This window comes from Xiphophorus maculatus, chromosome 3 (genome assembly GCF_002775205.1).
Source record: "Xiphophorus maculatus strain JP 163 A chromosome 3, X_maculatus-5.0-male, whole genome shotgun sequence".
Taxonomy (NCBI): Eukaryota; Metazoa; Chordata; class Actinopteri; order Cyprinodontiformes; family Poeciliidae; genus Xiphophorus; species Xiphophorus maculatus.
Genome location: NC_036445.1, coordinates 29709281 through 29724314, shown reverse-complemented (window position 1 = coordinate 29724314; position 15034 = coordinate 29709281). Strand labels below are relative to the sequence as shown.

At 40.0% G+C, this 15034-nt stretch overlaps 2 protein-coding genes across 5 annotated transcripts in view; both read right to left on the bottom strand.

Annotated features, from left to right (window-relative positions):
• Positions 1-3722, bottom strand: part of cep192 (centrosomal protein 192) — a 37540-nt gene extending 33818 nt beyond the window's left edge. For all 3 annotated transcript variants that reach the window (XM_023330979.1, XM_023330981.1, XM_023330980.1), the window contains exons 1-6: positions 3517-3722; positions 2932-3103; positions 2610-2717; positions 1682-1839; positions 764-819; positions 360-495 (exon numbers count right to left, since the gene is read on the bottom strand). In XM_023330979.1, the coding sequence (XP_023186747.1) occupies positions 360-495; positions 764-819; positions 1682-1839; positions 2610-2717; positions 2932-3098 (625 nt within the window). In that variant the 5' untranslated portion in view covers positions 3099-3103; positions 3517-3722. The remainder of the gene's footprint in view (positions 1-359; positions 496-763; positions 820-1681; positions 1840-2609; positions 2718-2931; positions 3104-3516) is intronic.
• Positions 3723-6216: 2494 nt separating this feature from the next.
• On the bottom strand, positions 6217-14329 carry seh1l (SEH1 like nucleoporin). 2 transcript variants are annotated; one of them, XM_005803469.3, is made up of 9 exons: positions 14103-14329; positions 13568-13618; positions 12467-12613; positions 12161-12372; positions 10756-10854; positions 10537-10677; positions 10296-10450; positions 9382-9535; positions 6217-6526 (listed from the first exon to the last, which is right to left on the bottom strand). In XM_005803469.3, exons 1-9 carry the CDS (start codon positions 14211-14213, stop codon positions 6346-6348), a joined length of 1251 nt encoding a protein of 416 aa, XP_005803526.2. In that variant the 5' UTR covers positions 14214-14329; the 3' UTR covers positions 6217-6345. The 2 variants fall into 2 exon arrangements, with proteins under 2 accessions (XP_005803526.2, XP_023186429.1); XM_023330661.1 differs by having other exon boundaries at positions 6435-6914; positions 14103-14327.
• Between the last annotated feature and the right edge of the window lie 705 nt (positions 14330-15034).

Sequence of the window (15034 nt, the reverse complement as noted above, 5' to 3'; positions counted from 1 at the left end):
CCATCTCACCACAGAGACGTGTGTCTGAATGAGATGGTGTTACACCTGAATGTGTGGCTGTAACAGAGTTTAACCAACAGGAAAATTTGATTGTAGTAGCCACCATTCAGCCCAAAGAGGGCAGAACTGAGGCAGGTTTAGGCTAAATATTGCAGAATTAAAGAAGTTTATGCAAAAACGTCACAATTTGCTTAACATAAAGATAGAGCCCTAAAAGACCAGCTTATACAATTTATCTGCTAATTAAAGTTGATTTGGGGTTTAGTTATTCTTCAAGTTTCTTATCCATACTAACAAAATGATCAAATCAAACTTTCCATAACCTGGAAGGAACCCTGTAAAGGAAAGAGTAACAGTACCTGTCACATCACTGTTCATGGTGTCCATAGACATGAGCTTTTCATGGGCCAGGAAGCTGGAATTACTGCCACTGCAGGAGTCACTGTCCAGTGCACCGGCCTGCAAGCCGTCCGCCTCAGATGTAACAGCTACAGCCTGAACCCATATGGACAAATTTAACATGATGAGTAAATAACAGTGAGTCCAAGTCAAAAGCAAAAACACAAAGATCAGTTTAGACCTTTACTGTCCCTCAGTAAAGGACAAAACTAGTAAACAAGCAGTAAGAAAACAAAGAGAAGACTTGAGGTGTTAGAAGCTCCCTGACCAAAATCAGAGAGAAGAATAGAAATCAAATACAACAACAATCACATACAACGGATCCGTCATCAGAGGCCGAAGTTGTAATTAAACAATCATGTACCTTTTTGTTGTTCTTCTGGCCCAGGTGGGCAATTGTCAAAGGACCAGATGAAAGATCTATAAAATAAACATAACTCCATTTGTAAAGCAGAAAGATTTCCAGTTACAGCTGTCTTCATCCAACACCAAAATGTTTGTATTTGCATATATAGCACCAGTGAGTCATATACTGTAATATTCAAGCAAATAAATGTAGCTTTTCTGGTTGTGTTTTATCAAAATGTTGCTTGGTTAAAATCAACAAGTAATCCCATACAATTTTTTTAAAAATGCAAATGAAGTAATATAGTAACTCTCTTTGGCTGAGCGTAAAAACTAGGTTGGTTCGAACAGAAGCTGCAAGTCAAATCCTGAAAGATTCCACTAATAAGAAGAGATGAAAACAGGAAGTTGCTCATTTCCAAATGAAGCTACCGTAAATCAGGATTATCAGTCGACGTCATGTTGCGTCAGCAGCTAAGTTACTGCGCATGTCATCTTCAGAAGACAGGCAAGAAACTATTTACAATAAGGCTAATAAAATAATTTACAACTCGCTGCCAGTGCAGATCACCTCTCTTTGCCCAGTTAACACCCGCACACTGCTTTGCAGCATCTGCAGTTGTCAGAAGTTTTATTTTAAGCGTCTCTGTACTTAGCACCGCCTCCCGTTCAACCAGCTGCGTTTTTAATTTTTGATGGCTTAGTTCATCACCTGCCTTTATTGATGCAGCTACATCCCCATTTTCCCTCAAGTTGTGCCCAAGCTAGGAAGAAAGGATTTTATTTGTCCTTCGCACACTAAACTACATTTTTGGACAAATAATCCCTCTATAAGAAAAAAGCAAAAGAGCAGAAAAAGGTAAAAATAAAAGTACCATGGTAGGAAACGAAAGAGAGTCTAGGAGAAGAAGAGTCTCAGGAGGGCAGGAGGACTCACCGCTCCCTAGCTCTGTGGGCCGACCAGACACTGAACCTGTTTGGGTGGGAAGAAGGCCAAGCACAGAGCCTTGGTTTCTGGATGCACTCCCATCCAGACTGATCTTTAAAAGCATGTCTGTCAGCTGGTGGGTGGCAATGAAGTCATCTGCATTCTCCCTGTGACACAAGAAAAGAGAAATATCCAAATACAAACAACAAGATTATTTATCTCAGCAAGGCCATTTTCAGTGATCTAGGTTTGTCTTTCCTGGCTGTATAAACAACCTAGCGACAAGACAACTCCTCCAGAAACACCAAAGTACTGCATACATGTGAAAAGACAAAATAAAACTGCTATCCAAAACCTAGAGTGCAGCTACGACTTTAAAGAAAAAAAAACATGTCTAGTAGCAGTGAGCTTTGAAATATTGTGCATTAAAACTTTACACAAAATCTTAATAAATAAATTACAAAAGAGCATAAACAAAAACATGGTTGTTAAAACAAACTTAAAATCTTAATCACCCTAAGTTTGGGTATTTATTGTGATTTTGATAAAAGCAATTATAAATAAAATCTCATCATTTTTTGCCTAAAAATGATTTACTCCATGCAGTTGGAGCATCAAAACAAATACCCCAATAGGGAACTTTACAACAATTACAGTCAGTAGGGCAAATATGCTGTTAAAAGGTCAACAAGAACTTGGCTCAAGCATATTATGAAATATTAGTTATTGATGCTCTCATGGGACCAACATTAAAAAAAAATTTAAAGAGAGAAAAAAAAGAGCTTAATTGTTATTCTTAAAAAATGACCAACTGTTACTGTGATTTTACAATAACAATAACATAACTCCTTAATCTGGACACACCATAAAGGGTGTGTGTTTGGGTAATTAGGACAATTTGAAAAGATATCAGAACAAAAACGAGTTTTTTACTCACAAATCATCTTTGAAGCCAAGGGAAAACTTGGGATGTCCTGCAACAGATGACTGTGACTTGCCTAGTTGTGCTCTGCCCTCCAGATATGAAGCTTCCTCATGATCTCCTCTGTAAAGTGATCACATTGCAATGATTTCACAAAGAATTAATAAAACTTAAAGGAAAGGGGTTGGGACAAATTAATTGAAAACATACAATTTGAGCCCTGGTAGACATGCAGACCAGACGACTCTTTTCATTTCCAATGTCACAGAGAATATCGATCAATTTGATACATTTGGAGGAAAAAAAAAATTATGTAGGAGGTCCCATCCTTTCCCACCTGCTGTCAGAGCTGGGTCTAATTTTAGCTACCGTGGAGGCAGCCACAGGCAGCCCAGGACCTGAACCCAGAGTAACATTCTCCAGTGTGGCGCGGTCGCTGTCCAGAGACCTGTCGAGGAAGCTGGGGAAGGCTTCATCCTCCAGCTTGTAAAAACTCTCCGCCATATTTCCTAAAAATAAATAATAAACAAAACTGGTGTTATTTCAAGAGAGCTGCTTTTTTTTCTTCTTTATTCAGAAGGACATAAAGACATGCAGGTTAATTTGGTGTAACCATGAAAACAAGTTAAAGTGAGATTTAATGAGATCGGTTTTACTCGTATAGGATCAGTATTTGACATAAACGGTCAAATTTACCCTCGAATAATGAAAGTAGTTTGCTTAGCTAGTTGCTAAAAACAACGAGTTGTCACCCTCCACAGCACAACAACTGAAGTTGCTTATTTTGTTTAATAAAGTTTTAAAACTTACAGGCAAGAATGACAAACTACCCAGGTTCTGCTCTATGCTAACGCAGTTCTTTATGAATTTCACCAAAAACAAAGAGTTGATAGCCTAAACGTTACTTTGTCTTAAAACTCACATTCACTCAGCAGGAGCGGGCCGAGATTGAATATTCCTCTCCAGCTCGAGCCTTGTCTTTTAAACTTGTTCAAACACCCTGAAAAGTGAAGTTAGGTTCCTGTTGTTCGCTCCCGAACACACATGTTGCTCGTAATTTATTAAAATACAGCGTTTCAAACGGTACGTACTCCGTACGGTAAGACCAAGCAGCGCCCAGACACTACAGGAAGCCCGCGTGAGCGTCATATTAGAGGGGCGGTACCTAAATATTTTAAATGATTTGATTGGCCGCATCAACGCAGAGGGCGGAAATAGTAAAACGTGATAGGTCGGAACAGGTGCCGCACTTTATTGAGCAGTTTGGAAAATATACTACTTGTGTATTCTTGTATCATTGCGTTCCAAGGGTGTCAAACTCCAGGCCTCGAGGGCCACCGTCCTGCAGTTTTTAGATGTGCCACAGGTACAAAACACTGGAATGAAATGACTTAATTACCTCCTCCTTGTGTAGATCAGTTCTCCAGAGCCTTAATGACCTAATTATTCTGTTCAGATGTGGTGCAGCAGAGGCACATCTAAAAGTCGCAGGGCAGTGGCCCTCCAGGACTGGAGTTTGACACCTGTGCGAAATGATTTCTTAAATTCACAACTTATGTACATGATTAAAAAACAAACAGACTGTACTTTAGAGATAAGTGATTATTTACTAGATTTGAAACAAAACTATGTTTGTGTGAATACTAATTATTATTAGTAGTAATTATTGTTAATAAAAACATGCGATATTAATTATAATAATAGTATTAGAATATAATGTACATATTATTTATGTTCTTTGCTTGAGAGTATAACAAAAAATACGACAACAAAGTTAGCAGCTTGATACAATGAAAACAAATCTTTCATGTATTTTGGGGTTAAGCCATCCAGTGGTTTATAAACTAAAGTATTTTAAAGTATATTCTCTGAGCTACAGGGAGCTTATGTAAGAACTTTAGACCGGGGGTGATGTGCTTTATTTACTTATTTTTAGTGAAAATGCAAGCAGTAGTACTTTTTAAATTATTGAATAATGATCTGCTAATACTGAACTAAAAGCTGTGCATTACCAACCAGTTCATCTCAATTAGTTTATATTTTCTTTTCCTATATTAATTTTGCTTTGACCGATTGGTCCAGGTCTGAGGTGACACCTGTTCCTGTTGGGAGCCCAGAGGGAAACCCATCCCTCACTGCTAGTCAACGTTTCTAGCTGGGTGATTTTTTTTTTTTTAGGTGACTAAGTTGGTAAAGAATGGACCCCACAGCTAAATGAGAAGCGTATCATGTGCTCTGATACATGTGATCTGTCAAGCAGCTGCAGGAACGCCTGGACTGGCAGACAGCTGCCTAGAGAGAGCAAACATTCCAGTTATTTCAGTGCATAGCATCTTGAAAAACCAAAATAAATAAGTCAACCAGATAATAGAGAATCAAATAATAAAAGAATCAGCGATGTGTTTGCTCGTTGCAAATTGTAACAAAACTTTCCAAATTACTCTGTTATACTAGTTGTGAGTGAGTCACTTTGTTTTCTCACATGATATACAGTAGCTCCCATTTGTCTTGGCAAAAATTCTCAAATTCTTATTTATTTTTATTTTTTAGCTTCAAGTGACTAAAATGATGGGATGCACAGTGGCGCAGTTGCCTTGCAGCAAGAAGGTCCTGGGTTCGATTCCCAGCCTGGGGTCTTTCTGCTGAGTTTGCATGTTCTCCCTGTGAATGCGTGGGTTCTCTCCGGGTACTCTGGCTTCCTCCTACAGTCCAAAAACATGACTGTCAGGTTAATTGGTCTCTAAATTCTCCATAGGTGTGAGTGTGTGCATGGTTGTGTGTCCTGTATGTCTCTGTCTTGCCCTGCGACAGACCGGCGACCTGTCCAGGGTGACCCCGTCTCTCGCCCGGAACGTTAACTGGAGATAGGCACCAGCAGCCCTCTTGACCCCGCTAGGGACAAGGGTGTTAGAAAATGGATGGACAAAAATGATGAGGTCAGAAGACTAACATGGCCACTCAGGAACCGTTACCATTTAATGTTGTTGCCAACACCAGGTCGACTTGGCCTTGTGTTTAGGAACATGTTGCAACGCCATGCTGGTAACTTAACCATGCAGCCCATTTTAATTCAGGTTCCTAGCTAAAGTGAATTTTGAAACAACTACACCAGTTTTTGAAGGTCACAGATTACATTTTTTCTTTTTCTCTTATTTTTTGGAAAAAAAGAACTCCTTTTAGCTTTTAGGAGTAGTTTGAGAAGACAGTACTTTTTACTTTTACTTGAGTAATATTATGAACTGTAGCATAATAATAATGAAGTATACCCGCTCGTACTTGAGTACTCTACCCACTGTGAGTAACTTTACCTTAAGAACATATTTTAACCAAAATGCACCAGACAAGCAAACACACCTAGAGTTCATGTAACAGTCAGACCTCCTGTTTGTACATGAGCCTGATGCACTCATGAGTACAACTTTACCTGCATGACAATGAATCATAAGCTATCTCTTGTTTCACATGGAAGTCACTTACTCATACACGGTGTCTGGTTTTGTTGGAATGAATGGAAAGTAGTTAAAAATGACTTAAATGTACTTCCGCAGGATTTTAAAAAAGTAACACCCCATTTGTGAGCTTTATTCAGAAGTCCTTCAATTCATGACAACAAAACATTGCAAACTTTAAAAAAAAGAAAAGTCTTTATTGCAAGTGAATGACAAGATATTTTCAGCATTACATCCCAGCACTACATTTTCTAATAAAAGTACACAAAAAAAGGGGAGGGAGGAAACCCTTCCAGGCCAAGTCATTGCTCTTCAGTTTCTGGCAGGGATAGGAGCGCCCTAGAGGAGCGCCTGTGAACAAGAGCCAGCTGCTGAGGCTGAACAACAGGATCAGTATCACAGTGCTCTATGAGGGACGACGGAGGCAGCAGGTGACCATGCCTGGTCCCCCCCCTGGGAGGATCCAGAGGGGGGAAGAAATACCTGAAGCAACGAGGAGAGTGATGGAAAAGGAAGGAGACAAACAAACAGAAGAAAAAAAAACAAAACAACAAATAGAATATAAGAGGAGAAGGATGTAAAGGAGGCTGCAGAGATTAAATTTTAGAAATGGCAAAATTTGCTTTATTCTTTCAAGACGGGTGTGAAGAAATCTAAGGAATGAAACTCGGCCGCGTGTCACAAAAACAAAGTCTGGATTACATGCGTGCAGTTTTCATGCCAGAAGAACGAGTACACGGCGAGGCAGTGTTGCATTTCAGGCAAATGGCTGGTCTTGTTCGAGAGTTATCAGTAATACGTAGGACTCTGGTTTATCTTTGGAGAGGTCAGCTGTCGCAGGGGAGGAGCAAAGGGGGCTCGTTTGGCAATCCTGCATGCAACAACCAATATGAGAGCAAATTAACGTCAACAAACCAACAAACCACGTTTTTTTGTTTCAACGTCAACAGACGACAACTGGAATGCCAAGACTAGGGATGCACCCTATATAGGCAATAATATCGGTTTCAGGCAATATTAGTCTTTTTTTTTTCTTTTACATTGTAATCATGCCAATATGTAAATCTGGGCTAATAACAGATGTTTAATTCCATCTTGCTGTTTGTGTATGTGCTTTTTGAAGAGAAAGTACAAAGACCAGGCCAGTATAGAAAATGTTACATTTTTAGTTGTTTTTTTTCATATTTATTTATTGGGTTTTACATTTATGTCTTGATTTTTCAAGACATTTGTATGAACTACATCTGATTTTCTAGGGGTGCCCTCCGCCACCTCCGACTCCTCCTTGTAGGCACCACTGTAGTGATGCAGCGTAAGATCGTGGGGGGTTTAACTGAAGAAATAAATATATCATGAATATCAGATATTGACCATGACAGCAATATTAGTATCAGATATCAATACCAGCCCAAATTTTCACATCGGTGCATCCCTAGCTAGGACACTCTGTGTACAGTAATCTGAAAATATACAAAAATAAACATGTAAGAGGAAGTCACACAGTGAGTTGATTCTGTTACTTGTGTTAGATGTGAATCAAGAGTTAGGTTTATAATAATAATAATTATAATTCGAGACAGGAATTAGATTGAAAATAAATGCAGCCACATTTTGTCCACTCTGCCAGAACCAGTTAGCCCCGACGCCCCTTTGTTTTCTGCCACCCTTGTCAAGCTAGTATATTATGCACTTTTTATTGTTGGAACTGTAAGAAAATTATTCTTTAAGTAATGAAATATTTTAATCTCACAAATTTACAAGGGCTGAGACTTTAATGCGTTAATTTCTATAATTAATTACATAGATTTTAATGTGCCCTCAACAGCTTTACTTTATTTTTTTTACATTTGAATGTTCTGGCTGGAACCTTTCTATTTGCATGTTACTGATACAACAATAAATCTGATGCACAAGCAATATCCACAAACAACAATCATGGACGACAAAGCTGCTTCTCTTGGCCCACCGGGGGTTCATTTTTACTTCAACAAATGATCTGATTGGATGCTGGAAAAGACTATTTTTGTGTTCAAGTTGTGCTAAGAGGAGTTAGCCTATCAGAGAAGCTATTCAACCCTAAAATAGCATCTCAGTGCTAAACACAAGCAGCTAATGTCAGCGTCCACAGTCTGCATTTCTAAATAATGACAAATAATTTTTCCAAAGAAGTTCCATGAATGATCAGGAGTTCCTGAAACACTGGACAGCTGAATGGGTAGAGCAGCATTTTGCACCTCATGGTTACATAACCTAAATAAGAGATTAAAATCCAAAGATATCTTTGTTGTTGAGCTCACATGTCTATTTATTCAATAATTTAGCAGCAAAAGGGCCTTTTAAACTGAAAATGTTGCTTTTTTTCCCCAATTAAAAAAAGAGATTAATTACAGACCCTGAAATGAACTGAATTAAAAATTTATATAAAGTGGTTGCGTTAAACATCCCCCATGTGAGGGCGTGCCGTGGTGGCGGAGGGGTTAATGCGACCCACATTCAGAGGCAACGTAGCCTCAACGCGGCTGTCGCAGGTTCGACTCCCGGACCTGACGACGTTTACCGCATGTCTTCTCCCCTCTCCTTCCCCCTTTCCTGTCAGCCTACTTTGAAAAAGGGACACTAGAGCCCACAAAAAGACCCCTTGCGCCCCGCAAGGGGATAAAAAAAACACACAAAAAAAACATCCCCCATGTGAGCTTTACTGCTTAGGAATTGAATTCAATATAAATCTCTGTCTCTTCTCTGTCATTCTAAAAATGGCTGCATTCATCCTCACGATCACATTCACAGCTGGTTAAAAGCGCTCATTAAAGCGTCCCCCTCCAGAGGAAGACAGCATGGCCAGACTGGCACCAGGATACATTCATTTGAACAGACAAATAAGGAGAACTTGGAATGATTGAGTTGGAAACTGTCCCCGGGGTGCGGATACGCTCTTGATGGAAACATTAAGTTCACACAGTTCACATTTCGCCGATTCCCTTCAAGTAACTTTAGCAACTCAAATAATAACCACAAATCAAATTCATATAAACAAGTTTATTTGACTTATTTTTTAACCAATAGATAAACAGTTAGTCCTTATTGGAAAAGTAAAGGGGAAACTTAAACGCCGCTCATAACATGCATCAGTATAAATCAAGGAGAAGCCAACACACACACACGCACACACACATACATACACACACCAGCTCTAGAGGCCTGATCCAGACCAGTGTGAGTCCAGGTTTGTTGTCAGTGGTCAGCTGCACTCCAATCAGTGTGAGGCACGGTAAGGTTAGCAGTTCTATCGGCTGGTCTCGGGCTGGGTGAGTGGCGGCAGGCGGCACCACACCACCTACCTTCCTGCCGACATCCCGTTCAGGATGTTCTGGGAGTTCTGAACGGAGGAGCCCACCACCGTGCTCATGGCTGTGGGCTGACCGGACGAGCCTGTCAGAGGGCTGCCGTCTCCCTTCAGGATGCCCGTGCACTTCCAGTTCTCCATGTAGTTAGCTGCAGGGGGAAACACCGAAACATCAGCTGGAAGTGTTGCTTCAATACACCGAGATCTCAAAAAAATAAATAAATAAAAGACTGGCCTCTGCTGCCCCCTACCGGCTATATTAAAACATACATTAGCAAGTTCTAAAACAGCGTGCATTGTGAAAGTATTTGTCCTGATGAAGTTTATAAATCCCTGAACGGCTTAGCGCCACAATACATTAAAGATCTGCTGGTGTCGTATCAACCTTCCAGACCTCTCAGGTATTCTGGTTCTGCTCTGCATCCCCAGAACCAGAACCAAACATGGAGAAGCAGCATTCAGCTTCTATGCACCACAAATCTGGAACAAAATTCCAGAAAATTCTAAAACAGCCGAAACACTGACTACCTTTAAATTGAGACAAACAACCCACCTGTTTAGAGCAGCTTTTAAACCATTATAAATGGAACACTGATCAATCTATTTTTATGTGTATTCGTGATGGCACTAATCAAAATGCAATGTTTGTTACTGGTTTTTCCAATTGTTGACTGTACGGAGTCTAAGTCTACGTTTAAGTTTTCTAAACAACTGAAATGAAAATCTGTTTTCAAATTGTCCTATAGTTTATTTTCCCTCATTACTGATGTCACTTGAATGGCTTTTATTGTATTTGGTATATAAACAATTCTAGAATCTGGAGCCTGTAACATACAAAAAAAGAAACAAAGCCGAAGCAAGAAGAAAAAGAAGTGACGGGTAAACAACAGTTTTGAACCGCTGTCCCACCTTTCCACAGACGTACGCAGCCATCGTCCCCAGACGAGGCCAGCAGGGTGCTGGTGATGTTCCAGCTCACACGCCACACCTGGGAGTTATGGTTGTCGAACTGAGCCACGATCTGGACCTCAAACTTAGTGGGTCCGGTAGCCGTGCTCTCCTTCCTGACAGAGAGGAATCCAGTACAAAGCAGTGTTTGTTTCCCAATAAAGCGCATGCAATCGTAGAATAACCCTCTCTGTGACGTTACCTCAAAGGGACGAGCTTAAATATCCGGACGTCTTTGGTGGCGATGGCGAGCACATGGAACGATCTGCCCAGGTTGGGGGCGAAGGCGATGTCGTGGACGGCGTCGGTGACCGTCATCAGCGTTTCTGCTTTACTGTACTTCCTTTGGAACAGGACAACACGACTCATGGCTGCTGCGGTTTTTACTCCGCACTGGAATCTACCAGATTGGGGTTCTTACCGCGTGTTTTCGTTGTATTCGTAGATCTGAACCTTCCCACCGTACGCCACGTTGCTGTCATCGCTGCCCACGGCGAACATAGGGGCGTGGGCTCGAGAACTGCAGGGAGACGGTGTGCAACAAGAAGGACATTTTAAAAACACTAATATTTGACATGCAGCTTTAGTCTGGAATAATAATTCAATTCACAGAGAAAACTGTTTGCGAGGAGAAGCTATCATTTAGGTTGCATTCACACCAGCCCTGATCATCTTTTTTAACTGAACTCCAGTTTGTTTGGTTAGGTGTGAATGTGGAATTAAACTCCTGATAGGGACCAAAAAAGAAAATTCTGGTCCGCCTACAAACATAGATCTGGGTTTGGTTGAAGTGAACTCTGGTGTGCTTCGAGTGCACATGTCAACGCCAAGTTGAACGTGAGACCGCTTCAAAAGCAGGAAACCTATTGTAGCGTCGGCCATTCTGGGTAAATACAGGCAAAGCGAACCTGTGAGTCTAGAGGGAGAAATGTCGCGTGGTCTTTTGCCAAAAGGCAAAAGAGAAATCCTACAACAGCTAAAATCTGCTAAAATCCACTGATAAGATTAGGAAAGTTTTTAATGCTTTCTAAATCATTATTTACAAGGAAACTTAAAAATTTAGTCTGCTTCTTTTTTTTTTTTTTACTGATTTTACTGTTCAATACTTATGGAGACGGTTTATCTGGCTTAAGCGAAGCAGGTTTTATTCTGTGACTGAGCACCAACATGGTGTTCAGGGTAAACAACAGGATGTGCAAACTGCTGACGAAACCTGATGAAAACGGCAACAATAAGAAAAATATATATGGAAGAAAAAAAAAAATCAACTATACACCGCTTTCATCAACATGAAAATTGTTAGGGAGAGCAACACAAATGAACACTGTTAATAACATTTCTAATGCTTCCACAAGGAAGGTGCTGCTACATTCTTTGCCTAAGTCTGATATCTGATCAGGAGGTTTTTATTAATAGTGCATTAAAATAGAAACATCCCACGTTCGGAATGCAGAAAACACGTTTTTTGAGTTGTTAAAAAAAAAAATCATATACAGCTGAGGAAAATACGTACTGATACATAAACAGGGATGATCTTTTAATCCCTTCATCATCTGTTGAACTCCAAACAGCTTCTGTTATCAAAGGACCTGCAGCACACTGTTTTTCTCTATGGTCAAAGTTCACTACTTCTAATTACTGAATGGAAACCAAGTTTCCAAAAATGAGTTTGGAAGTGGTTTAGTCTGGAGATTAGAATAAGGATTTGAATCAGACATTAAAGGAAAGCAGACGTGGGACCTAGCCAGACCTGGTAGGAACCTGCTGCGTAGATTAAGATTCATGAGATAATCATACATTTATTATTATTATTACGGCCGCAGTACCTCGAGGGATTCCATGATATGCAGCTGCAGCTGAGCTTGCAGGAGATCTCGTGCTGCAGAGACCACTGGCTCAGGTTCATCACGTCCGGAGCCTCGTAGATCCTCACCACGCCGTCTGCAGAGCAGGTGGCCAGCATCAGACCCATGTGTTTAGGCGCAAACTTCACGTCCGTCACCGACGTTCTGCTGTCCACCAGCGTGGTTCTCTTGATCTGGACAGAGGCGATGTGGACGGCCTGGGTTAAAACTCAACACGACAAGAATCAAGTCGAGGCTGGTTTTCAAACGGCTAGCGGCTGCGCTGACCCAGTGGCTCAGGCCCCGCTGCTTGTCGTTGGACTCCCCGACGATCTCCTCCCAGACGGCGGCTGTTCGGTCAAACGAGCAGGAGGCCAGGACTTGGCCAAACTCCGGGTGAGCCCAGGTCACTCTCCACACCGATCCACTGTGGGTCTGCACCAGACAAAGGATATGTTTCTGAAACTCACGCCAATTTCACAATATTTAGACAGGAGGACATGGATTTGAGCTCAACACACACATGGGTTATGGAGCAATAAGGTAAATATGTAAGAGTGTTCATAGGGCTGCCAGGACAAAGCAATAACATGATTAGAAATGCACTGATGTTAACATCTGGACTAAAAACGACATGCGACATTAATGTTGCTTTTATGGCCAATAACCAATATATATAGATATATTTCCCTTTCAATACTGTGAAAAAATGGCTCCACAGGTGACAGTGCTTGGCAAGAAGGAAATAAACATCAGCTGATAATATCATCCCAGTTCTACTTTGGAGATCGATATTTCTATGCTAAAAAATGGCTAACATCGATACAGACGGTAATGCCGATATATCAGCTAAGAATTATAGCCAACTAAGCAACTATTTTGCCATATTTAGCGACTTTTCAGATAAAAAAAAAGTCAGTCAGGTATTTACAGAACTCAACTATTCTCAGACTGGTCCCCCAGGTTCCTACCCCGAGAGAATACTGGGGCTCCACTGTAGAGCTTCACAAACCTTTTAGCATCTGATCCACATAAGAAACTGATCTCAAATAGTCTATCAGTTAACTCCATGACTTACAAGAAACTCAATAAAACAGTAGAGCAACAACAAAAGAAGGATCAATACCAGACTGTTTTTATCTATTTGTTATTCTGTTGCAAAATCAACTGCACACATCTGCTTTCAATATGTCATATTTTTTTCATTAGTTTGATCTCTGAAATCATCTCAAGGACTCCATCATGACCCCTATTTTCAGAACTAATATTTAATCAATTTATTGATTTGATGACAGCTTAATAAGAAGGTAGTCATTAGTGACAGCCCTACCAGCTTAACAGATTTATATGGCAGGCAGTTTTACAATGACAGAAAGCCACGGTGCTTACCTTCCAGCTGGCTGTGCACTGCCACTCTCCATTCTCACTTTTATCCCACACCTGAGAGGCAGAAATTCACTCAAAAACATTAACATTATCAGTGTTGTTTAGAATTGTATTTGAAATGTAATCAATTACAAATTTATTGATGGAACTTGACAATGATTGATTCTATATTGCATTGTGATTCTGTGTTTGTAATGATGTAAAGCACTTTGAAATGCCTTGCTGCTGAAATGTGCTATACAAATAAAATGTGATTGATTGATACATTTACGCCTTTTGTTTAGATAATTTTAAAATATCTAAACGAAATTCTTTCTATCTAGTTGACTCAGTCGAACTAGCTATATTAGCTATATGTAAAACGAGCTTATTTAGCCCTGTTTGTAATGTAAAGCTACCTTGTTGTACAGGAGGCTTACATTTTCTCAAACAAGTCAACTTAAATGAGTCAGTAATGTTTACAGAGCTAACAGTGTCTAACGTGGTGAATGCTAACATGCTAGGCTGAGCTTCAGCATTAGCGCCGACTCTAGCTCACCTTGACGCTTTGGTCGCTGGAACAAGTCGCCATTCTGCGGCCGTGAAAATCGTACGAGACATCGTGGATGAGATCTTTATGGTCAGCGGCGATGCTGCGAGCGACGAACATGATTCCAGCTCCTCTAGTCGCAGGGCTTAGCTGGTAGGCCTGTCATGTGTCTCCTACTCCGGTTGCTGGAGTTTGGCGCCCGCGAATGCGTTGCAGAATTGTGTTGACCACAAGGGGGCGCCTTCTGACAAACTTAAAAAACAGTTTTTGAACAATGTTTTTTGTTTTTTTATTTGATGTAGGTACTCATCGGGATAAATGTGCCATATTGCACGTAAAAGATAAATGTAAACAAAAATAGATTATCGAAATCTGAAAATGTTTTTTTCACTCTTAAGGAATGCACGGAGTTACGACGAGTGTTAGTTTTCAGGTAAAATAGTAGCAGCAAGAACACAAAGCGTAATTTAGAAGGTTGCCATGTTTGTACGAATGTGCCACGCTATGGTTGATTTCGAAAATTAAATCAATATTCAAAAGACATAAACCATTTCAAATAGCGGCCATTAAGATTCATGAGATAATCATACATTTATTATTATTATTATTATTATTATTATTATTATTATTATTATTATTATTATTATTATTATTATTATTATTATTATTATTATTATTTCTTTTTTGCCTGGTTCTTTCTGCACTCTTATTTCTGAACGTGCCAGTTATTACTTTTTTCAACCATGTATGATAGGTTAGATTAAGCTCATAATTAATGCTCAGTTCTATATACTAAAAATATCTCAGTAAAACAGTGATTGGCAACTTTTTAATCTGAACAAAAATGCCTATAGAGCTTTCTGTATAATTGCTTTCCTGACAGTAAGACCACCTCAAATTGAAAATAAATGTATAGCATATTAAGTAAACTTGTCAAACTG

Bases quoted from the DNA above. Each gene is read 5' to 3' on its own strand.
- seh1l (XM_005803469.3), bottom strand. From the start codon at position 14,213: ATGTTCGTCGCTCGCAGCATCGCCGCTGACCATAAAGATCTCATCCAC. The intron at 12,373-12,466 runs GTCAGCGCAGCC...GCCTCTGTCCAG, and splicing joins AGCGGGGCCTGAGCCACTGG to ATCAAGAGAACCACGCTGGT. The intron at 6,527-9,381 runs GTAGGTGGTGTG...TCGTTGCTTCAG, and splicing joins AACGGGATGTCGGCAGGAAG to GTATTTCTTCCCCCCTCTGG.